At 33.9% G+C, this 26038-nt stretch overlaps 3 protein-coding genes across 5 annotated transcripts; 2 read left to right on the top strand and 1 right to left on the bottom strand.

Annotated features, from left to right (window-relative positions):
* The first annotated feature begins 1780 nt into the window (after positions 1-1780).
* On the top strand, positions 1781-10887 carry LOC106649327 (patched domain-containing protein 3). The gene is made up of 9 exons (XM_014366686.2): positions 1781-1913; positions 3929-4205; positions 4583-4793; positions 5027-5212; positions 5889-6232; positions 6364-6564; positions 6641-6772; positions 7990-8303; positions 9862-10887. Exons 2-9 carry the CDS (start codon positions 3929-3931, stop codon positions 10885-10887), a joined length of 2691 nt encoding a protein of 896 aa, XP_014222172.1. The 5' UTR covers positions 1781-1913.
* A 769-nt stretch (positions 10888-11656) lies between these two features.
* LOC106649456 (transcription initiation factor TFIID subunit 5-like) lies at positions 11657-14124 on the bottom strand. The gene is made up of 3 exons (XM_014366889.2): positions 13889-14124; positions 13392-13780; positions 11657-13304 (listed from the first exon to the last, which is right to left on the bottom strand). Exons 1-3 carry the CDS (start codon positions 13958-13960, stop codon positions 11783-11785), a joined length of 1983 nt encoding a protein of 660 aa, XP_014222375.2. The 5' UTR covers positions 13961-14124; the 3' UTR covers positions 11657-11782.
* A 2440-nt stretch (positions 14125-16564) lies between these two features.
* On the top strand, positions 16565-25635 carry LOC106649376. Of its 3 annotated transcripts, none has more exons than XM_014366745.2 (8): positions 16565-17356; positions 21294-21488; positions 22005-22481; positions 22563-22930; positions 23013-23111; positions 23179-23443; positions 23516-23760; positions 23845-25635. In XM_014366745.2, exons 2-8 carry the CDS (start codon positions 21345-21347, stop codon positions 23978-23980), a joined length of 1734 nt encoding a protein of 577 aa, XP_014222231.1. In that variant the 5' UTR covers positions 16565-17356; positions 21294-21344; the 3' UTR covers positions 23981-25635. The 3 variants fall into 3 exon arrangements, with proteins under 3 accessions (XP_014222231.1, XP_023315120.1, XP_014222232.1); XM_023459352.1 differs by lacking the exon at positions 16565-17356 and adding an exon at positions 20148-20249; XM_014366746.2 differs by lacking the exon at positions 16565-17356 and adding an exon at positions 21014-21216.
* Positions 25636-26038: the final 403 nt, after the last annotated feature.

Below are 26038 nucleotides of genomic sequence, written 5' to 3'. Positions count from 1 at the left end.
AAGAGAGATTCAGTTTTACCTTTACTATATGTACTCTTTCAGATCACATGGTTTCCTCTATGTTTTTCCACCTCTTACCCTACATATCTTATGTAGCAGAAATACACAAATGTATTGTAATACATTTTTCTCTTCAAATAAACTGAGCCCATCGCTCCCATTAAAAAAAAAAAAAAAAAAAAAAAAAATGGTTTCCTCTATTGCGCACCTGAGAATTAAAGACAGTTTCTTTGGCTAACAATTCCAGAAAAATTGTACAGCCTTGAAAGGGAGGAGGGAGGAAGGTCTCAAGTTAAATGAAAGTTGAAGTATTTAAGACGTGGTTCATTATTACCCACACTGCTCAGAGCATTTCAGATATATTTTCAATTCGTGCAGTATTTTTTAAGACCTAATGACTATTTGATTCCAGAAAACAAACCGTAGCTCAAATGAACCCAACATAGCTTCCTGATCACTTTGAATAACAGATTGATGTGGATCCATAAATGACTTAACATCGTAAATTTATATGCATCTTCTCTATGATTCATGAAACTTATGATTAATTATAAACTTAAATTTCACACTATTAATTCACAGAAAATTCATAGCTCATAATTTAGGGTAATTATTTAGATTGAAAGATCATGTGATTTTCAGGGAAAACTGATTTTTTTATTTGATATTTATACTAAACTAATTTTTCTTTTGAAGTGAAGTTGTACATAAAAGATTTTTTGTTGTAAAAGAAGCAAAAAGATGAAAGTTAAATAAAAACTTTATTAATAGATTTTACTTCACAAAACATGGTGCTTCGTGATAAAAAGTTAAAATATAAACCAACAAAATTTTACAAAGTTATCAAAAAAGTTTAAATTCACATTAAAATATTGTGGCAAATAAATCAATTACTATTAATTTTCTTCTAGATATGTCATTCATTATTACCACCAATATAATCGGTAAAATTCCATGCAATAACTACTAAAAAGATATTGAAGTATCGTAATTCATTTTTCGTTTTTTATATCAAAAAATATTTTATATAAAACTTCAAATACTAGTAAAAAAATATCTAATTAAAACTAAAAATTTACTGAAAACTCAAATTTTCGTAAAAATCAATAATAGAAAGAAAATTAATTTTTAATTGTTTTCAACACTGTCAAAAATAAATTACAGAAGCTTTATAATTAAGTTTAAAAATAAGTCACAACACAGAAAAAATATTGATTTAATTACAAAAATAACTTGATATCTAACGAATTAGTTTGAGGGAAAATATTTAGTTTTAAATTACATTACTATGTTAAATCGTTTCAGATCTTGTATCTTACGTATTGCCCAAAAGACTGATTTTTTGTACTGAAAATACTATCGTACAGCTAACGATCAATTTCAAATATTTAATTTTCTAATTTATTTCAATCAAGATATCAATATGTTTAAGTTAAAGATTAGTCCCTTGGGGTAATGAACTGTTATTTGATAATATTTAAGGCCACCTTTTACTGGTAAATATTTGAGTATATTATTAATAATATATAAATATAATTGCTTTTGTGCGACGCAGGGTATAAGGATAATACTTTTTTGTTGGATTTAAAAGAATATAAAATTTTGTTGATTTTTTTTCGCCGCGATAATATTTGATATATTGAACGAAAAGAACGTCCACCTTTATTATTTCGTGATCGTGAAAGAGGGGATCTGAAAGTTTCGCTCAGTTAATATATGCATCCGAGGAATGTTTTCATACATACAAAACTATTGATCTATAATTCTTGCGGGCCTTAAATTGTGTACTTTTCAAATAATAAATTATTTGTTAACCGTTATATTTTTGTTCAGTTTTAGTTACTTTTATCGCTATCATAACAGATGTTCATTTACTACAGATCTCTTACAAAGCGCGAACGATAAATCCAAAGGTATGTTATTCTTTTAGAATATAAAATTTATTATTTGTTATTACCACCGATAATAATTTTAACAATATTTTTCTTAAACGTATGCATTCATAAAAATCAGGTCAAGCTTTCTCCTTTGAATCTTAATAGTATATTACTAATATTATATTAGAAGTAGGTGAGATGCTGCACATTAATAAATGCATGTTTATTTTCTGAGACGTACTTACTTCAAATTAGACTGACTATCCTTTATAATATTTGAGAGAAACTAGAGTTACGATCAACATTCTTAAGTAATTTACTTTCTACAAGCGTAAATATTTAAGAAAGATATTCTCCTTCAAAATATTTGCGAATGATATTTCAAGCTTTCTTCAATATTTTATTTATTTATTAATTTTTAACGTCAACAATTTTTTACTTTTTTTAATAAAAGAATTTAAAAAGTTAGTAAATAATTGCAATAACGATCGCTTCAAATTTTACCAGCATTTGTTTTCGTACATATATTTGAATAACTCTTTGAAAGTTTTAATATATAATAATATAATAATATTATGTTCGAGTATTATAAATGATTTTCTCTCGCATAAAAATGTATTTTCGTTAAAAAAAACCCAACATGGTATTCAATTCAAAATTATGATTAGTGAAAAATGCATTTATCTGCGTATTTCGTTTAAATAGATGTTTAGGCAATACTCAAAAATTTTAGAATATTTTAGCGTCGAAGGTCGTCGACCCTGCATTCGTTTTGTTACGACGTAAATTATATAAGCGTTCGATTTCTATCGATACCGATCCTGTAACTATTGGCGTGTCAAAAAATCAGAAATCAGCTTCTATTTTTCAACTTATGTGTATGAACAGATTTTTCTTTATTCATTTCATATATATCATAACTTTTATACATATTCTTCTGCATGACTCAAGAAGACTTAAATGAGAAAAATTGATTTAATAATTTAAAGAAAAAACTGTTTTTGATTCGTACTAATTTTATGAAATGAAAAATATAAAGAATAAATAATAGGAATTTTTGTACAGAAAAAATACATCCATCCGATGATAAATGTAAATCTACATCATAAAAATTATTGACCAAAGCTCAATTTTTTTTCACTTATCGTACACTAGATGTGTTTGAATCTAGATAGGCCTTTAAAAATATTTTATAACATTAAAAAATAATTGAAAAGCCATGGCATGTGAACCGAAATTTAATTTGACTACAGCAAAAATTATATAGACATCTGTTTATTTTGCCAATACCGATTCCAATACATTTTGGATTTTAAAAGTTTTAAAAAAATTCACAGAGTTAATTTTTTGACACTCAAAAGCCCTAGATTGTTTCAGATTTCGTAGGGCCTTTTTCTAGGTTAAAATAACCTTGCTTTTTAAATATTTCTGTATTTTATAAAAAAATATCACAAGTGTATCAAAATCAAACTAAGATAATAAATGAATATATATTTCAACGATTCTAAGACCTATTTTATTAAATTAAAAAAAATTATCCTTACAAAATTTGCAGATGATAGCATACAATAAAGATATTCTATAGGGCACCTTGTGGGAAAATCTGAAAAAAATTTTAAATGAAATGTTGTAATGTTGAAATTCAGAAACAATTTTATTAAACATTTTACTAAATTCCCAGCCCTATAAGAAATAGTTTTTATAAAAAAAATAGAGTTTTTTCGTCTCTACTGTTTAAAACAATTTTAATGAAATTTTTTGCAAAATTGAAAATGATAAAAGTTAGAAAGTTACTAAACTATTTGTCAAGGTCTTGGAGGAGTGATAGGATATGCCATCATTTAATCTGCTTTTATTGTTCTTATATAAAATATAAATAGCTTAAATAGTAGAAAACAATTTTCTCCCAAATTAAAAAATTCTGTTAAAAGCATTCGTTAGAATTTGACTAGATAACAGAATTGTAAATGATCAAGTTAACAATAAATTAATTTATTTATGTTACTTAATAATCAATAGTTTTTTTATAAAAATGTATTTTTAATTTCCAGATGTTAGACTCATTTAATTGTGTTGATTATTCTCTAAATAAAGCCTTTTATAAAATTGGTTCAATTGTTGGTCTCCATCCCAAATATTTTATTATAACACCTGTAATAGTGACTTTTATATGTATCATAGGATTTCGATACATACATTATGAAATTGATCCAGAATATCTTTTTTCTCCAATCAATGGACCAGGAAAACATGAACGAGCTATAGTTGAACAATTTTTTCGAATGAATTATACTAAATACTTTAATTTGGGACGTATAACGCGACCAGGTAAGTTTTCAGTTCGCTGAAAATTGGCAATCCATAATTTTTGTATAATATTTAAATGTTAGCTTCATCCAATAAAGATTTATGCTTTGAATCTAAGATTAACAGTTTTTAAATAATTTTTTTTATAGTTTATTTAATAGTAATCAATACCCAGTGATAAAAATGGAGTGGATTTCCACGTGGATTCGGTATAGATTCAATATAGAATCTGTGCACTTTTTACGCAGAATCTACACGGTATCCGCGTAGGCAATCCACGTGGAACTCCATCCAATCATTTTCTACAGGATTGAGTCATATATGGATTTCAAATTTTTTTGTTATTATTTTCATCGCACCAAATCGAATAAATAAAACTTCATTCCACAATTTTTCAGGTCGGTTTGGACATGTCATAGTAATTTCAAAAGACGATAATCAAAATATGCTACGTAAAGAAGTTTGGGAAGAGCTTAGATTACTCGATACATACATAAAAAACTTTACCGTCAATTATGAAAATGAAAGTTTTAATTTTTCACGAATATGTGCTCGTTGGTTAGATTACTGTTACGACAATGATATTTTGAATCTTGAAGAGCTTTTGGAGTGAGTATAAATATGTTTAATTAATAATTTTACAATTAGTAATTAAAAAACTTTGAACGTTTTTGTTTCTCATTTATCGTGGCAACAATTCAGCCTCGTCTTGTTCAAAAAAAATCGCTGCACTTCTAAATGGAAAATCTAGTTAGATCGACTAGAATCCAACTGGATTACTTAATTAATTTTTAAAATAGTTTTTTCATTGTGTTAAATATTTATGAATAATTTTATTGCAGCGATTTTGAACAGGGTAATTTAAATCTTACGTTTCCGGTCATGTTCAATCCAATCACTTGGGACGCACATATTTTTCCTGTTTATTTTGGCGGGAGTGTAGTAAATGAAGATTTTATGATTCAATCCACACCATCTGTTCAAATGGGATATTTTTTAAGAGCAGATTCACCTGCAGAGAATGAGTTGTAAGTTTTTTATCCTAACAAACTTAATCTAATGCTTATAAAACGTTGAATAATGTTATTTGTTTAATTTAGTGAAAAATTCGTGTAAAAATGTATTTACATGGTATAAGGAATTTCCTCAATCATATATTTCAAAGCACTTCAATCGCGCACTTCAATAGATGGCCCCAAAAATTCTGAAAAAATTCAAGCACATTCTTTGAAAAATTTTAAAACTTTTTATCGTTACATTTTTTCATTGAAGTACTTCTATATCGATATAGAAAATAACAACGATTTTTTCATAATGTGGAAAATCCTCTTAAAAATGGGCCCTAAGGCCCATGAGATCAAACTAAGCACAGAGAGCTTCAGTATAGGGTAGCAGGAGACCTCACAAAAATTTTGGAGCAAATCCATGACCCGAAGGTGAGAAGGTCTCCTTGTCAGTTTAAAAATGGTTTTATTCTCTTAGCGATATGTTCATCCAGGACCGATAATAAAAATAGAGCTCTAAAATGACTTTCACTGTGATCGTCTACTTCGATAGATATTCTGTTACCCTTGACTATTGTCATCCCACGTATTAAGCAGAATAATATCACCTCTAGTTGTGTTAAACTTGTCTCTCTAAATAAGACATTCAATCTCTCGCTATGAAACTTGGCTAATAATTTTTTTTAATTTTTATTCACAGAGGTGCTATTTGGGAGGAAGGCTTTTTAGACGTGGTTGGTAATCTTGAAAGTAATGGTACATTTGAACACATCAGTGTAGCACGTTTTGCTTCACGAACCCTCGAGTTGGAGTTCGAAGCCAATACGAAGACCATCATTCCTTACTTTACTAGCACGTTTTTGATAATGGTTATTTTTTCTGTGCTCACGTGCACGATGCTGGACTGTGTTCGAAGCAAACCTTGGATTGGATTTTTTGGAAATGTATCGGCTGGAATGGCAACAGTTTCTGCCTTCGGTCTTTGCTGCTTCATTGGAATAGATTTCATAGGAATTAATTTAGCAGCTCCTTTTCTCATGATAGGTATGATCTAAATTTGAATTCATTATCTTCATCTTTTCAAAAACTTTACGTAACATTATCTTTGTATATTTTAATAGTGAGCTCGTTTTAATACCACTTCGTATGAACATTTTTATCAATTTCAATTGCAGGAATTGGCATCGACGATACTTTCGTCATGCTAGCCGCCTGGAGACGAACAAATATTAAAGATTCTGTACCAGTTAGAATGTCCAAAATGTTGAGTGAAGCAGCAGTCTCTATTACCATAACTTCACTCACTGATATGGTATCATTTTTCATTGGTATTCTATCAGTTTTTCCGTCCGTCCAAATATTTTGTATATATTCTGGTACGTATACTTCAGATATTAATGATTTTCAATATATTTTAAGTTAATGCGTATTTATCGAATATTCTTGTTTTAGGTTTCGCTGTGATCTTTACATTTGTTTATCATCTAACATTCTTTGCTGGCTGCGTTGCTTTAAGCGGCTATTGCGAGCAAGATAATTTGCATAGTTTAATTTGTTATCCAGTTCAACCCCTGTCAAAATCGAGTAAGTAAAAAATATGTTGTGCACGACAATTTCATCGCCGCGTTTAACTTATCCGACGCCAGATGTCTATCTAGCGATACATCGAGGTTCCCGCAAGTGGCTAGAAATTTCTGTCGATTCCCATATAAGAGATAATGCTTGCATCAGTCAATTTCCAATTTTATACACCACACTCAGACGCTGCTCTCAAAAATCAATACAGGGGTAAAAAGAAGAACTCTGCGTGTTAATCACGCAATATAATCGAGGGCAGTGATCTAAATTACTCATAAGAGGTGGTGGTATAAATTTGGAGACTTTTTTTAATCCGTCACGAGCATATACTCATGGAGAAAAACTCTGATAGGGTAAATCGTCCAGTGAATGACCGAATTGTTTTTTTTTTCAATGTTTAAATATGTAGGAAAATTTAATGATTGCAATTAAATAAAAACTAAATTGATCGATCATCGCGTAGCTAATTGAATGTTCTATAGATTAAAACCATTCAAAAATTATTTTAACATCGTTAATATTATTAAAAATTACGATTTCACGAATCACCCGAAAAACGCCAGTTAATGAGGCTGTAGCGATGCAAGGTGGTTGTGTATTAAAGCGCTATATGCGCAAGGCTAGCATGGCAGAACATAGGGAAAAATTGTTGGACTCTTAATATCTTTTTTATTTGCCTGGAAACACCCATTTATAATTATATCATTCGAAAGCTAATGAAATTTCCTATAACATATGTTAATTTCATTAACTTGTAAAGAGATTTGAGCTCACAGTACACTAACAACTGCCACTTCCCATTTGATTCAATGTTAAATAGCAAAAAATTGGAATTTCATTATTTCCCAAATTAGCATGGAAACCACCAATTTTTTTTACCAAAAATCTCGTAATTTCATGAACTATCAGTGGTTAAAATTTCACTCCGGTCTAAAGATTTTTTCAATTTCGTTATAGCCTCCTTAATGACCACTCCCAGAAAATATTTCCAGTAAATAACTGGGCAACGTCTAGTAAATGACCGATATACTCTCGTCTAATTTTTTATCAAAATTAAAGACTACTATGTAGTTACTACCAAAGTCGCGCTCGCTCGGACGGTCGGACGGATGGACGCCGAGACATGCCAAACGCCCATAAAGATGTTTCACATAAAAAAATTTATACTTTTTCAAATAAATTACCCAAACAACAAATCAATATAAATTTTTCAACATTTACAGGTCAAAGGTCTTGGTTTTACAGATTATTTTGTTCTGGAGGAGTCAATAATGATGACCCAAATAATCCAATAGATAATACTGAACATGGATGTATGAAATGGTTTAGGGACTATTTAGGAGCAGCATTAAACAATATGAAAATAAAGTATTTAGTCTTAATTACGTTTGGTGTTTACTTGGTTGGTGCTATATACGGCCTCACAAACATAAATGAAGGACTCGATCGTCGGAAATTATCGAAAAAGGATTCGTATTCAATAGTATTCTATGACCGAGAAGAACATTACTTTCGGGAATACCCCTACAGAATTCAAGTAAGTTATGATACAATTGATACAATTATTTATCAGTATAGCGCCGTTGCTTACGAGTAAAAACACACATCATCGAAGCGCCGTGAAAAAAAACACACCTCTTTGGATACCATGAAAAAAAACACACCTCTTTGGAATGCTGCGAAAAAAAACATACCTCATCGGAGCGCTGCGAAAAAAAACACACCTCATCGGAGCGCTGCGAAAAAAAACACACCTCATACAATGCCATGAAAAAAAACACAGCACATTGGATGCCACGAAAAAAAACACAGCTCATTGGATGCCGCGAAAAAAAACACAGCTCACTGGATGCCGCGAAAAAAAAACACACCGAATCGAAATTTGTTGCGTTTTTATTCTGCTGTGTTTTTTTTCGCGGCATCCAATGAGGTGTGTTTTTTTTCGCGGCATCCAATGAGCTGTGTTTTTTTTCACGGTATCCAATGTGCTGTGTTTTTTTTCATGGCATTCAATGAGGTGTGTTTTTTTTCGTGGCGCTCCGATGAGGTGTGTTTTTTTTCACAGCATTCAATGAGCTGTGTTTTTTTTCGGGGCATTTTATCAGTATGTTTTTTTTCGTAGCGTTTTTCACTGTGTTTTTACTCGTAAGCAACGGCGATAGTTTGATATTAGTATTATGAATCAATTTATGATTTGCACGGATTTATCAGTAAGCGACAAATGCGGCATTCCTCATTAAATTTTTTCTGACGCCGGAACGTTGTGAAATGAATCATGGCTCGGACTTGTACACCCTGTTGAAAGAAATTGCATGTATTTCTACGTGAAGCTTGTCATACCTAATACCTAATTTAACAATCATGTCATACAATCATACCTAATTTATTCACGGAGTTTATTTCGAGGAAATTCGTAGTTATTTGATTTAACTAAGAGGTTTTCCGAAAAAACATTAGGAATAATTTAAGTATCTTTGTGAACGCATTCACAAGTTGAAGTAATTAGTTTAAAACACAGAGTTTAAAACAATTCGATGGATTTTCATGGATTCAACACATAAACCTACATGGAAAGAAGTAGAATTCATGTGGATTATAGTGACTTTCCATGTAGGTTTCCACGTGAATTTTTTTTCAAGTATCCTAATCAATATTTTAACATATTTGATTTCCGTGTTGATTTTCACGAGGATTTTTTCGAATCCTTCTGTCTTGATAATGCAGTTTTTTACGTGGATATCCATGGAGATTTCGATACATATTTTCTCGTGGATTTCCGCTTGAATTTTTCTATAGGTTTCCTGGTCAATATTCTAGTATATTTCCACGTGGATTTCTATATAGCTTTTCAACTGGGCTCTGACTTATTGTCAAATGCTTGCAACTCTGCATATGTACTCCTATATAATTTTTTCTGATTCTTTCATTTTTTGTAATTTTTATCATAAAAGTAATTATTATAATCCATCGATTACTTCACCTATGATTGAAGTTAAACTAATTTTTTTTAATTTAAAACTACGAATCCGTAATATCCATTCAATTTTATCCAATTCAAAAATGTATTAAAACCATATTTTTATATTATTTTCCAGGTGATGATAAGTGGTCAATACGATTACAGTGATCCAAGTATTCAAATAGAAGTAGAAAATTTGACCAGACGCTTGGAAGCGTCAGATTATATAAGCAACGTTTTGTACACAGAGAGTTGGCTTCGCAGTTTTTTGAGTTCATCGTCGCTTTATGATGGGTCCATGAACGAAACGGTGGATATAAAAAAAAGTTTTATAAAGGAATTACGCGATGAATGGTTACATCCAACGAGTCCATTTTCGCTAGATCTAAAATTCAACAAAGATAACGATGAAATAATAGCTAGCCGTTTTTTGATCCAAGCGGTGAATATAAGCGGCACTAATCAGGAAAAAGAGATGGTGAAAGAATTGAGACAGATATGTTCGGAATCGTCGTTGAATGCAAGTGTTTTTCATCCATATTTTGTATTCTTCGACCAATTCGAGCTAATTAGACCGACAAGTATTCAGTGTTTAATATTTGGAGCACTGATTATGATGGTCATTACATTCCTCTTTATACCGAATGTTTTATGTTGCTTTTGGGTGGCATTTTGTATTATATCCATCGAATGCGGAGTCGCCGGTTACATGGCATTGTGGGACGTAAGCTTGGACAGTATCTCGATGATAAATCTTATCATGTGCATCGGTTTCAGCGTCGATTTCACCGCGCACATTTGTTACGCTTACATGAGCTCGGAAAAAATACACGCAAACGATCGCGTGAGGGAGTGTCTGTACAACCTGGGCTTGCCGATCGTGCAGGGGGCATTTTCCACTATTCTGGGTCTGCTGGCATTGGTTCTTGCCGACACGTACATATTTTTAGTCTTTTTCAAGATGGTCTTTCTCGTCGTTTTGATCGGTTCGATGCATGGATTATTTTTATTACCCGTTTTACTCTCTCTGTTTGGACCGGTTTCCAGGGCAAAAGTTACGACGAATGATCCTAAAAAGGACGATTCAATTTTACCGGAATTGAATACAGTGTGCAAAGAATGTTCCTCGAAAAAAATCGAAGATTCGACACAAAACTGTTAAATGAATTATTATGTATTTAGTGTAATATAGAATGTTGATAAAGTACTATTTTTATAACGATAAGGATTTACCATGTAATATATAATTTGTTATTTAATAAAAGGTTAAAAGTTTGACTCATCTTAACTCGAATACCACTTATTACAAAATCTATTAAACTATTTGACATTCTCATAATCAATGATTTTGAAGCAAAGTATACAAAAATGAATTAATTAAGTTTTGATAGGTGATTAAGGTAGTCATTAAAATGGTGTACAAGAGATTGTTCATAAAAAATGGTAGCTTTAATCCTACTAAAATGTTTGGACACAGTCGGATTTTAAAACTCGAAATTTGTTTTTTGATTATGTATGTAAAGGAAATGGAAACTATAAGATTTTTCTTTAAATAGTACTGGAAAACGTGCTCAAAACTTTTAGATTGGCATTGTAGTAGGTACAGATAAAATAAAAAATGTAATGAAAAAGCGTAAAGAGTTATTACAAGTGGGTAATCATTTCAAATATTATAAAAATTTCCTCTTCAACGCAATATATTTACATTGAAAAACAATATTTAATGAAGAAAGTTCACTCAGTAAGCAAAAACAAGACTCATTAAAAGTATTATTTAACGTGAAAAAAACTTCCCCCTTCTGAGGACTTTCTACATAGAATCATACTTGTTTTGATTTTTTTTTATAAAAAATCAACTATAACCAAGATAACAATTTCTTTTTTCATTAAAATAAATAAAAACACAACATAATTATTAGAAAATGATATTTATTATCATCTAAATTGTCACTTCTACCTTATTAAAGACATATTTACGTCGATTTCCACGCCACAAGCTATTTACACAGATTTCCACGCCACAAGATATTTACACAAATTTACACACCATAAGCTAGCTACGAAAGATTAGCATCAAACATTCCGATTGCCAACATTACATTTCTTCTTGAAAATTGGGTCGTCAAAACTGGTGTACTTTTTGTTCTATAAGTTCTTAACAAATAATTATTTGTACAAGTTTTTACATCTGGAGTATGCGACACATTGGCATCATCTACATTCAAATCTTTTGTTAATTTTCTATAATCCCACACTTTTATAGAACAGTCCAGCGAACCAGATACCAAAAGATTACCATCTCTGCTGAACGTTAATGAATGTATATTTGCAGTGTGACTACTTAAAGCAGCTACTAAATGACCTTGTGCAAGATCATGCAGTAAAACACTACCATCCATACCAGCTGAAGCTAAAATTCTTCCATCCATAGAAAAGGTCAATGCGTAAATTGCATTTTTGTGTCCTGTCATTAATCTAACTTGACTACCAGTAGTACAATCCCACAATCTGACAGTATTATCACTAGATCCAGATGCTAAATAATTAGAATTAGGATGGAATTGAACAACATCAACATCAGCATGATGTCCAGCAAATATTCGTAATGGTTCATGTGAATCCGTAGCCCACAATCTTGCTGTTCTATCACTTGAACCAGTAGCAAAGTAGTAGCCATGCGGTGAGAATTTTACGGACCATACAGGAAAAAGATGACCTTTGTAACAAACTAAGCTGGTCCATGTATGAAGTGACCATAATCTCACTGTCCCATCCTCAGAGGAAGATAACAGTATTCTTTCATCTGGACTAAATGAGAGGCTGTAAACAGGTCCGGTGTGTCCATACAGAGTACGAACAGTTTCTGCTGATTCGTCATCCATCATTCTAACCAAAACATCGTCTGACTCACACGAAACATTCGCAAGTTGTTTAGCATCTTTTATCTTTTGCAGTTTTTGAGGCACTAAACTCCATACTTTAATGCTTGAATCACTGAAACCTACAGAAAGGAGGCTTGAATCTTCAGATACTTCTGCACAAATAGCTGTGTTAACAGAGTTCATTAAAGTATAGAAACAAATTGACGGCAAACAATCTGGACCTAATGTAACTCTTTTTTGAGCTTCTTGCATTTCTTTTATTTTTTCTATTTTATAAATGTCCCTCAAGTTGGGTAATGGCATTCTCGTCCACGATGGAGCATTAGGATCAGGTTTTGTTTGTTTTGAAACAATATTATCTTTTTTTGCTTTCTTCTTTTTGGGTCTATAATCTTCATCTCCAACTTCGTCATCTTCATCTTCGGCAGCAATTGGTACAGGCTCCTGTACATCTTGCTCTTTCAAAAGTCCATAATAAACTTTAGCTTCATTAGCTGTTCTAGAAACTTCTCCAATCAATGAGCCAAACGTTGCTTCAATTTGAGTTTTATTTCTTGGGACTCCTTCGTAGATATCAAAATTTATGTTTGCTGATACAATTTTCATTAATAAAAGATTATTTGGTTTTCCTTCGCTCAAAAATCTTTTTAAGATTGATAAAGCATCTCGAGATATCCTTCTGTTAAACTGCTGCTTGCTAAGAAGTGAAAAATATTATATCAGTCAAAATTATCATTACGATTATACCAAAGAATATACGATTTTGTAAAGAATTACAACTTACTTGAATGTGTTAGCTAGTTCATTTTCAACCAAATGTTCTCTCTTGGTTACATGAGATAATTGTTGCAATTCCGTTTGGTAATAATCTTCTATTCCTCGACTATGCTTTTCTAATAAGCTTTGAGCTTCTTCAGAGTAATTCAAATACACCATCTCCAAGTACATGTGTACAAGTACAGGATACAATATTGTTCCCATCTCGTGCTTGTAGCTATCCCGAGAAGTTTCAATAAACTTTTGTAACTCTCTATAAGCTTTGTCATACCGTTGAGGTTCCCAATCATCTTTGAAAGATGATAGAACATTCTCAACATCGGTATTGATAGGTTCCAGCTCTGCTATTTCAGACTCGTCGATGTGGGCTTCTTTTTTAAATAATTCAAAAGTTTCCTAATAAAAAATAGACACAAATTTAGTACAGACACCAAATTTTAAGCAATGCTATAAAGTGAGTTTAGAAATTATGTTTTTCCTGAGTTTTGGCTTTCATTTACTTACGTTAAAGTTAAACTTTTTAAGAAGCTGAAGCAGAGCGATCTGGATGCTGTTGTCTTTCTCCATGATGACCATATTGTCGAGATTCTAACTGCACAAAACGTATAAATTAATATAAACAGATTTAGTGTGCACAAAGAGTAGCGACACAAACGAATGCCGATGCGTACGTGCCACGTGCTTGTACTTAGCCGACTGACTGACGACGCTCGTGGCTCTACTCCATACCTTACGCTTACAAATAGCCACACGGTCGGGGCAGTAGCACGTGCAATGAGTGAAATGACCCCCCACCACTCACCAGTTCCCAGCCCCAGCCCAGCATCCATGCTAACAAATGGCGACGCCGTCCATCTGTGCGGCCGCGCACGTAACTACTAGTGCATCGCTCAAGACCGACCGCCGACGACCTCCGAATCGGTCGACTATATACGAACGCGTTAACCGCAGTTACAGTAGAAACTGTTGCATTATATCAAGATATTAAACAGTCCAATAATTTCGTGGTACTTGCCATACCGAAAAGATTTTGAGTTCTACCTAATATTACAATACTGATATGTAGCTGTATAATGATTTGCGAGACACATTCAGATGAAATATCGTTACGCATTAATGAACATGAGTAATTGCACATAAATAAACATACTTACAAGGACTTAAAAGTTCTTCTAGCGAAGAACTTTTCTTTTTATTAAAAATATAAAATTATCATACTAAAAAGTGACGCAAAATTAAAGCGTGGCATGATCGGTAATTTATTAAACGCATAAAAATGAATATAATAATTGCGCCTTAACGAAACCCAAAGTTCCACTACTCAAGCAATTATTTTAGAGGATGACAAAGAAACGTTAATTTTACATGATCACTATTAAATCAATCTATTCAAACTTACAAGGAGAGCCTTTAATCTTTGGGTCACAGATCTCGATTTTTCCTGTGAACTAATTGAGTTAAATTGTTTATCGATGGAAAAAGTGTTTTGGACATTAAAAACTCAAAGCATCAACAAGTTTGGTAAGGATCTGTGACCCAAAGATTAAAGGCAGGAAGTGACAATTTAGATGATAATAAATATCATTTTCTAATAATTATGTTGTGTTTTTATTTATTTTAATGAAAAAAGAAATTGTTATCTTGTGTATAGTTAATTTTTTATAAAAAAAAAAAAAATCAAAACAAGTATGATTCTGTATAGAAAGTCCTTGGAAGGGGGAAGTTTTTTTCACGTTAAATAATACTTTTAATGAGTCTTGTTTTTGCGTACTATATACCAATAAATATTGTTTTTCAATGTAAATATATTGTGTTGAAGAGGAAATTTTTATAATATTTGAAATGATTACCCACTTATGATAACTCTTTACGCTTTTTTATTACATTTTACATTTTATCTGTACTTATAGTTACTTTATTCCAATGGGCCCTGGAAACAGTTATAGAGCAGAAAAAAGTATTAAATATAATATAATGTTAAAAAATACCACTTATTGTTATCAGTCCTTGTATGGTCAAGTCTAACTCTCTCAAAAATATTTGTACATGAAATTTTATGCATACTAAACACTTTTGCAAACAATAAACAATTGAACTCAATTGGTTTGCTGTGTAAGTTTTGTAGAGTGTACTAATTTGAGCTAAAATTAACGTACCAAACAATAAATAGCGATGTAAATTATATGAAAATGTTTTTATTTGTATAACTCATAAAATCCCTTCTCTTAACCTATTCCTGACACTCATCTGGATTCAGATTCACTCCAGATGAGTGTCAGAAATAGATGAGAAAGAAAGAACAGTAAGTTTTATGAATGAAAACATTTTTACATGATTTAATAAAACTATTTGTTGATAAATGCATAAATTTTAACTCAAATTGATGCGCTCTTCAAAACTTACACAGCAAATCAATTGAGTTAAATTGTTTATTGATTGAAAAGGTGTTCTAATTGGATTTTAAAAACTCAAAGTATAAATACTTCTCAGTCAATTAGACCTGACTGTGTAAACCTGATACCCTTATACTCTAATATATATGGTATTTTATACATTTCATTATATTATATACTTCATGGTGCTTTATAATGGTTTCCAGGGCCCATTGGAATAAAGTAACTATAGGGGGCTTTATTATTATGTACAAGAAGACCCCCAAACAAGTTTGGTAAGGATCTGTGACCCAAAGATTAAAGGCTCTCCTTGTTAGTGTTTTTATCATTGAGAAATGTCTGTTTGCCTGAATAGTTGTTGGAATATATTTGATTTCATTATTATCACAGCTAATAACAGTTCAATCGCAAATGGAGATTGAACCTTTCCAAAATGAGAAAAAAAAAAGAATTTTGGAGTCAGACCCAAATTATAAGGTTTATTATATTATTTATGAACAGTAAAAAAAAATAGCCAAGTGTCATTGTACGTCAATTATAATAAAAAACTACCTACAAGAGTACTTTACTTTATTGATCTTGTATTTGAAAACATTGGTGAATCGGAATTCCGATAATCAAGTTGGCCACAGTGCAAATGTCGATAAGGAAGACCGCGCGATGACCGTTGGCAAATATAGAAATTCTCAATTCGCAACGGCAGCTGTCGCCACCACAGCTGCCTCACATGCCATTTGCCAAGCAGTGAAAGATCGAGTCTTTTCGGCCGTGCGCCGAGAAAGCATTGTCTGCGTCGCTACCAACACACGCAAGCTTCGATTTTACAGACAAAAGATACGATGCATGCCCATACACGTTTCGCAACGAAGTGTTGGTGCAAAAAACACTGGCGTCGCTCGGCGCTGCTGCTGCTGCTGCTGCTCGAGCCAGCTCAACTCTCTCGCAGTAATACAGCATATAGCTAGTCTTGTGCACGATCTTGCATCGGTGCATTCGCGCCAGCGTTACAGTACATAGTGGCGGATGTCATATCTCTGGCACTGCTCGCGTTGTGTATATATATAATAATGTGACTAATGTGAACGCAGAACGAAAATACACCGCGCGCGTCTTTCGCGCTATATACATCGTCTCTGCGTCTGTGCTCTGCAGGACCGAGTCTGTATATATATCTGTGCGCGAGTGCATCTATTTGCCTTTTATCAGTGTCGAGTTGCAAGTTGCATTGACGCTCCGAGTGCCGTGACATATTATTAAAGCTCTCGGGAAAACAGCAGCAGCAGATAGCTCTCGGTGCACTCGTACCCGAAGGGTACACAACACAGACATCTCGAATTCACTTTCATCATCGTCGTCGTTGTCGCGTATATATACCTAAAAATATATAGACAAACACAAGTGCATAGGATCGGGGAAAACTGCGTATATGAGAGGCAGCAGAGCAGCTGCTGCTCTGCTCTGCTCTCCAAGTGTGCGTGTGTGTTTTTTTTCATGCCAGAGGAGGAGATAAATGAATGAAAGGAACAGTGTCAGTGCGGGACATCGTTGACGTATTTAGCATTGGAAGGCCACGCACCAGGTAAAAAAGCTTGTCATATCACTTTTTTAAATCATCGTCGTCGTCTCTCACGTAGATACACTGAGCCGTGTTTGGACATTCCCAAGTACGCACCTTTTATTTCGGACAAAAAAATTCTCCCCAAATTTATACGTATAAAATACAGCGTTCGACATTTGGTCTCGTTTCTCTCTCTCTCACTCTCGTGGCTGCATGTTATTTTGGACTATTCGCGGACTATTATTATGAGTATAACGCAGACGTCGGTACGTTTCGCGCAAGTTTATTCGACTCTATAACGAATAACGTAAAGCATCGCGAGAACATTACGTAAAACTGCTGATCAAAATTTTTTAGACCTTACATCGTGTGTGTGTATATACTTTGCTATAATATGTAGTGTGTGCTCCTTCGCTAGAGAGAATTAACTTTGTTGCGCGATATGATGAGTACGGATGCACTTGCAGTGCATGCACTAACGAATCGATACGCACACTTATACAGACACGAGACATGGGTGAGTCGATATTACGTTTAGGTCGATGTACTACCTATATAGATAAAAACGACATATGCGCTTTTTTTGTTCATTCATTTTATCCGTTATGCATTTAATCTTGTCGAAATATTTATGTGTCTTCTTCTTCTTCTTTTATCTTCTCTTGGTGTTGTCATGAGAATTAATTAATGCATACTTCTGCAACTGGCACAGCAGTTTTTCTATTGCACAGACGGTCGTCATTTTACTCTTTGGCATTTGACAGTGATAAATTTAAAATATTGACTAGCATTGGTCATTTGATTGATTGAGTTTAATATTCTTGTTTGTAACGGTTACACTTTTTTTGAGTCACATGATAGCTATGAACGAGGTACAAACAACATTTTTTGATTTTATCAATTCTTTTTATTTGCAGTATTCAAATATTTATTCGTTTTTCATGACACTTATTGTTTAGATTGTAATTATCATGTTGTCTAAAGTTTAGGAAGAATAATTATACACTTATAGGAAATATCATTTACTTTTGATATTTCATTACCTTATTAGTCTGTATAAAAATTTTCTTTTAATTCCCTTCTCTAAATTTATGATTTATTACATTTAATGCAAACATTTCTTTTTATTTCATCAAAGATTAAACCAAGACCAAGTCTTTGCTGTCTAAAGGCATGACACTCTAGGAGCTTACGATTGAGTAACAATTTGAGAAAAAATTATTTATATCCACTTAAATTCATAAACTTGCTCAAATCATGTATTTACTTAGCAAGTTTGTTCTAAAATTGTGATACTATTGCATTCTCAGAAGACTGAATCCATTACTCGGCTATTTGAAGTTTAAATAATTATGGAAATTCTAAAGCATTTTTTGAGTTTTTAGTATTGTATTTTACTTTCTTATTTAGAGAAAAAACTCTGTTAACAGGATTTGAAAATATTATTTCATATTACTCATTTTGGCATACTTTGAAAGTAAGAACCTACTTGAAATCAAAAGAAAAATTGGTTTAATTTTTAGGAATGAGATAAGATAGGTTATCATGGTTTTCGTCATTTTTATCAACTTAATTTTAACAAGCATGCTGACCTAAGCGCAAGGCACTTTGATCAATTGATCTACAAAATTCCTACTAAATGATCAATTATGTAGATAATATAAAGTTAACAAAATTACACAAGTCGCAATTTCGCACTCTGCTAGAGTAAGTTTTATGAATTTTATTTATTAACAATTAATGATGAAAAGTAATTTTTTTAAATCGAATTGAGTTTATTATTCATTTGAAGAAATTCTGAAGTACTGTGATGTTAAAGCAGAAATTCTTATACATGTTTTTTGAAATTTCGATTAAATTTTTTTGTATGAAGCTGAAGAAATGTCTTCATTTCGTTATTCTATATATAATATCCGCAACGATCGAACGAACGAAGAAGATCATCTAAATTCTCACGTGCGTTAATTTTACGAATAGGTTTTACCAAAAATTTGATCCGAGTATCAAGGCAAAAAAAAGCCCTCGGTGTGAAGTTTCCTAGATATCAATTAATTTAGAACAGAGCAGAAAATATTAAACTAACGAAGCAGTGGCCTATCTGCCTATGCAAGCCTGTGTACTATTGTCATTGTTGTCGAGAAACTTGACACAAAAAACGACTCCCATTACGTTGGATCGAAATATTCTGCTCCATACCGAATTATTTGACACTGAGTTTATGTTCGCTAAGTGTAATTCAATTCTGTAATGAGCAGAAAAATAAATTTAGTTTAGTACGGGTCGTTTGCGTGAATAGTATACACGACAATAATAACAATATCACACGCGATAGGCACGGGCATCGCCCTTACTTCGCTGCATTTATGGTTTCTTGCAGCGGACAGATGGTATCAAGTGCTAAATGAATGACTCATTTTTTTATAATAAAATATTTCTTTGTTTGCGTAGTTTTCTAACAAAATTATTTTATTCGTCATTCTGTTTTTTTATTCAACTTATTCCTTCGTTTCTTATTTCTTTGACAATACTTCACGAAGGACTACTCGGTAATAAACAATAGGTTCAAGGTTGATTGTAAAAGTGTACCTTGATTTCTAATAAATCTCACATTTGCATCACGAAGCTAATTTTAAAAAATGCCTAGTCGATCCATATATATATGCGATAGTTACATAAAAAAGAAAAGAGTAAAAAACTTTGAAAATCAATCGGAAATTAGAGTAGTTGTACACTTTAATTGCACCTAATCAAGTAATAAAGCATACGATTATCAGAAGGCATACAACAAAGCTCGAACTTTAGTCATACGCCAGTTAGAAAGTAGAGTACAAAACGTGCCTCGCGATTAATTTATCCAGAGCTGCTCGTGTGTGTGTGCATCGGATTGTGTGTCGTTTAAAATGCAAATTGAAAGGTGACGATTGTGTTCATTAAAGTCGAAATTGAGCGTGTCGATACGCACGAAAGTCTTCCGGGCAAAACAAACACGAGCTATATACTTTTGCACACATTGATTCTATGCCATAACGCAACAATTTCTCGCGTATCGTCATGCCCCCCGATGTATACGCAAATTTTTCAAGAAGACTCCTAATATTTTGTTTTTTTTTTACACGACCTAGAATAAAAAAAAATACCCACTTAGCATTCGATCACGTGCGTACCTTGCTGCCCACACGTTAATAAGGACTTGTTATTTAAACGACGTTGTCTCTCTCTCTCACAGTATATTCATACAGTTTAATTTCCTGACCTACGCAAGTAATTATTCATCTCTCTCGCAATTCATCGAAATCATTTGCACAAGAATTTTTTCGTTGTTCGCGGCTATAGCCGCATACATGGTTCATCCATTCAATATAATTTTTCGCATAGGTCTAATTACCCCGAATTATAGCAGCAGATAATGTAGCATAGGATCGTTACGCCTGTCCGTTATAAAGGCATTGCGAGACGGAGAAGGAGGAGGAGGCGGCGGCCACGCGTATGACTCATGTATAGTTAGACGTCTACCTTGAACCTAGAGCTTCGCGAATTGCGATGCTCGGAGAGACTGCTATATAATATAATGCCAGTCACAAACTTGAGCAGCACTACACTACATATATATAGATCGCGCGCGGGGCTCTCGTCGTTCGAAACATTGTATGTTAATTCACTCATGTGTACGATCGGTCTCACGCGCGCGCCGATTCGTCAAAACACACATGACACGGTACAATGTATAGGCACAGAGACTATGTATAAAACTATTGGTCTATGCGTATATTTTAGTTTTTTTACGACTAGCCGAGCGAGCGGGTCGCCATACAGGCCCTCGAATATATAACTACGATCGCATTGGATTTTCGGAGTCGTTAAACCAAAATGACGATTTTCTTGTAGGTCGAGAGTCGAGGGTGATCGATACAACCACGTTTAAAATTCTTAATATCGTTTCTTTTTTGTTTATTCACAGAGGACTGCGCGCCAATAGCGGTCCATCGGATAACGGGCGCGAGACGTCACCATGGACCAAATGATCGCCCTGAGCACGCAGAATCCACTGTCACTGCTGGTTAAGTTCGGCATGATGGCCTGGGACAACAACACTTGCGGCGAGGACAATTGCTCCGGCCACGGCGAGTGCCACAACGGTACCTGCCTCTGCGAGGTATAATTAATCGCCATATAAATAAATAAATAAATGAAGCAGCAAATGCTCGTTATTATAAATATATATCTTGTTCTTTCCTCTCCGCGTTGTTATCTCTCGTTTGTGCGTAGAGAGACAGATAGAGGAGAAAGTGGAGAGCGTTCGAGAAAACACAGCGCACACATTTGTTTGGACTATTACGTGGCGGTGCGAGAAAAAATAAATATAGCGGGAAAATAAAGTACTATACTATATATCTGTGGTGGCTTGTCAGTTGCGCGACGACGAAGCACGCCAATTTATAGACGATAAAAATATCGATCTTAATCGTTAAAAAGTATTGTAGTTGAAATGCCCCGCGTCAGATAATAAGAAAGTTGGCGTAATTCGAGGATTATTACATTGTGCTCGATTGACCGAGTTAGATCGTTTTACGATTACATTACAATGTCACGCCTCTCGTAAACACACGATATAGATTCTTAAGGCTAAGGCTTACGGAAAAAATCACTATCAATTATACGTCATTCGCAGATTCAATTCGACGGGACGGAATGTCACGTGCCGAATCTGTCCTACTTCGTGGCCTTCGCCACGACCTTCTTCATCGTGGCGTTCGTCTGCCTCGTGCAGCTCGTCATGAGCATCATCGCCGAGTGGCAGCGCATGAAGGCCCCCACCTTCCTGCGCGCCTGTCGCATCACCATCCAGAAGCTACTCTACTTCACGACCTTCCTCGCCACCCTGGTGAGGGGGGCTGTCTACACGGCGCCCGAGAGCTTCAACGAGGGCTGGTCCAAGGCCCTGGCATCGGCGTTCTACGTGCTGGTGCTGAGCAGCGCCTCGCTCATCGTCTGCTACTGGGCCGAGGCTTTCCATTTGAGGATGCAGACCGACAAGCCGTCATTTCTGTCCAAGTCGTTTCTCGCCTTCGGCGTATTCAACTTCATCAATTATTCCCTACTCTTGCTAGAGTTCATCACTTCGACTGTTTACGATGAGGAGGAGAAGGTGGGTTGACGATGATTGTTTTTTTTAGAAAACCTTCGCCATGTATCTCATTGAATTAATTTTAAATCATAACTTTTGCAGAGGAGCTTCTATACGCACATATTCAATGGCTGTTACGCAGTCCTACTCTTCATCGTCGTCGTGTTTTTCCTCATCTACGGAATCGAGGTCTACTTCAAGGTTCGCGGTGGATTCCTGAACGATCATCAAGTCGGCTCCATCGTCATGAACAAGCGCACCTCCGAGGATCCGAACTCACCCGAGGAGGAGCCCGTCACGGCCAAGCTCTTCGAGCCCCTGCCCAGCTCGTGGTCCGAGTCGATGCAGCAGCAGGTGAACCCGTCGCAGCTGCACCAGTCGCGCGTGGGCATGCTGGCCCAGGCGATCATGCTGTTCATCGTCGTCGGCTTTCTGTTCAGCGAGACTCTCAGCGAGTTCTGGAAGACCAAGTCAGTTTACGAAATCGTTGAATTTATCGTATCGTTAATAGATCGAGGAAGTAATTTTTTTTTATTTTAATGTATCCCACAGAGTACCACTGAACAGCAGAAATGTGCACGACCTCGTCTTCCGTCTGATCGAAGTTGGCGTGGCCTTGTGGTTCCCGTGCGCCCTGTGGAACTGCATGAGGTGCGTTGAGTACATTTAAATACGTTGTTTTTCCTAGAGAAATTGATACATTTTTCGCTTTTTTCAGCCCCGAACAATCTTGGGTTCTGAATCCCAAGCGCATTCTGAAGAAAATCGACTTGGACCAACCGAAGCCAAAAGAAGTCGAATTACAAGACAAATCTCAGCTCGAGTCGAAACTATTGACCGACAACGCATCCGTGAGCAGCAGAGACTGCTGGATCTGTTACGACAACGAGAGACAGGATGCTGGCTCGCTGATACAACCGTGTCAATGCAGAGGGGACGTGAGCGCGGTGCATCATCATTGTCTGCGTAGATGGCTCGTCGAGGTACGCACATACGTGCCCTAAATTCGATTCAGAAAACTGTTTACCGAAATTTCATTTACTCTTCTCTCGCAGAGCTCTACGAATCCCGACAGTCTGAAGTGCAAAGTTTGCAACACTCCGTACAACGTGGAGCACTCGAGTCGTTTGGACTGGCAGAAGAGCCTGACACCTCGACAATTGATTCGAAATTTAGCCCTCGTGATTACGATGGGTGCAGCGGCCGCCGGCGCGTGGATCACGATTCAAATTTACCAAGATTCGCTCATACGTACGCTCGCTGCTGCATCGGCAACACTCGTTATTTACGTCTGCATCAAGTACGATATTTTTCATCAACGATAGTATACCATAATTTTATTTATTTACAGCCCCTAACGTTTATTCTTTCTATCCCAATCTAGATGCCTGAGTATCAATACAGTTGTTGCGTATCAACGAGCTAAAATATCGTCCCTCAACATCGTAAGTGCAGAAATAAACACTAGTTCTCACGTCTCGACCATCAGTCGCACTGTTTCTGTAGACGTAACAAAGTGAAAACTGCATAAGGTATAATTATAAAAAAAAAAACAAGTTTTTTATAATTAGTTTTGCTATTTTACTTTTTGTTTTAAGCGTGAATTTTACGAAATTGGAAGATTCCTTTAAATAAATCGAACCTTGTTCTTCGATTACTTGAGTTTTTATGGAACAATCAGAACTGATATTTTTATGACCATTTGTTTTATTTTAATGAAAAAGTTTCATTTACTCGGATTATATTGGTGAAAAATTAGGAGGATTAATATTTTAAAGTACACGTGTATTACTTTTAACTTTTTATTTGTGACTGTTTACAACTACGATGTTGTTTAATATTTTTGTTACTTGTGAAAAGATATATCATGAAATGAATGATACAAAACGTTGATATTATAACGTTCAATGAGTTCGAAGAGCAATTAATTTTTATTTTGTTGATTAATGTGTACAATATTTTTGATCATTTCTAAATTATATGAAAAATTTCGAGTCAATGTGTTGAGAATCTAAAATTTAAGAAGAAGCCAAATTGATGATTTTTCATACTTAGAAAACTTGCTCGTACATAAATTATCATTAATTCATTTATTAAAGAAAAGAAATACATGTTATATCACATCTGATATTCATGTAGAAAAACTGAAGCAAGTTATAAAAAAAATATAAAATTCATTTTACTTAAAAATAATCTTACATTATATGTCTAGACATTAGAGAATAAGATGAAAAGCTCTGTAACTCTCAAGTTCAAAATATTTCAAGATGAAAAGTAAGATTATCATTGAAATATGAAATAGTGGCGACTGTCTTTTCAACTCTGATTATTCTCTCTACAATTCAAGCTTTTGATAAATTTTACATGAAAACCTGCATGTATTTTTAATTTTTCTTAATGGAATCATGTCCCATAAATCCATTTTGTCATTCATGAATCAGAGTGTAGAAGATGGGAGTACATGTTTCAATAGATTTTCGGTTTTTCAAATTTCTCGGAAAGTAGTAGTGCATCTTGAAATATTACTGCAATAAAAAACCGATGTCTTTTAATATCGAATACTCAGTTAGAATATAATTATTTTCTTGTATATATCATCGTAAAGGAAAGTTGAATTAGATTATAACTTTGTGTTTTTTTACATAATATGTTTATTGTATAAGTAAATATGAGGTAATACTTGTGCTCAATATAATTACGATGGGTAGTTTCATTTTATCGTGTACGAATATTAGCGTTTCTGAGTTGTAATTGCTAGTTTAGCAATTAATCCAAAGATAACTTTTTCGAAAATTTCATTTTTTACCTTTGCTATTTAAAAAATGAGATGAATGATTTCAATTTTGATGAACAATGTGTCAGGTAGTAGCTATTGAAATCAAGTTTCTTACCTTCCATACCGATAAGTTTTAATCGACTCTGAATATCCGAAAAATATGTATAGTGCAAAACTTTATTTTTATCTGGTCATTTTTTTACTGTTGCCTAAATGATTGAAGTGTCGCAACAAGTTTTATGTTGTCCTATCGAATCTACAATTCTATAAAATGCAACAGATTATGAGTGTACACGAAAAATCGCCAAGAAAACATAGTAATAAGCTGTGATAATACAATATGTATAAATTAGACAAAAAAACTTAAAAAATAAATCAATCAATGCATTATTAAAAAAATTGTAATTGTAAATTATTATCAATTATAAACCATGTATTTTCCGTGAGAAATCATCATCATGTCAAATAAGTCGGTTTGACAAACGAATATAATTATGTGTTTCATCTTATAACTTGGACTTCAAAATGATAAGACAATTTAATCTAGCGTGCTAGCATGCTAAAATAATCCTATTACGCGTGTTCTACGACATTTTTGATTTCGCGACGTAGGGAAGTAATTCGCGCTCAATTCACCAATCGCCGTATCGCAGAAGTTAGTCAAATGATTTTTCGACCATAAATTCTACCATTCACGTACCTATCGTGTATCTCTTATAAACTAATTTTATTTGACGTGAAATGTATAACGTCATTGAAAAACAATAACAAATTAATGTTATGAGTCAGCTATGATTAATGA

The sequence above is a fragment of the Trichogramma pretiosum genome, unplaced genomic scaffold (genome assembly GCF_000599845.2).
Source record: "Trichogramma pretiosum strain Unisexual culture from Peru unplaced genomic scaffold, Tpre_2.0 scaffold154, whole genome shotgun sequence".
In the NCBI taxonomy this organism is placed as follows: Eukaryota; Metazoa; Arthropoda; class Insecta; order Hymenoptera; family Trichogrammatidae; genus Trichogramma; species Trichogramma pretiosum.
This window is presented reverse-complemented; position numbering and strand designations above follow the sequence as displayed.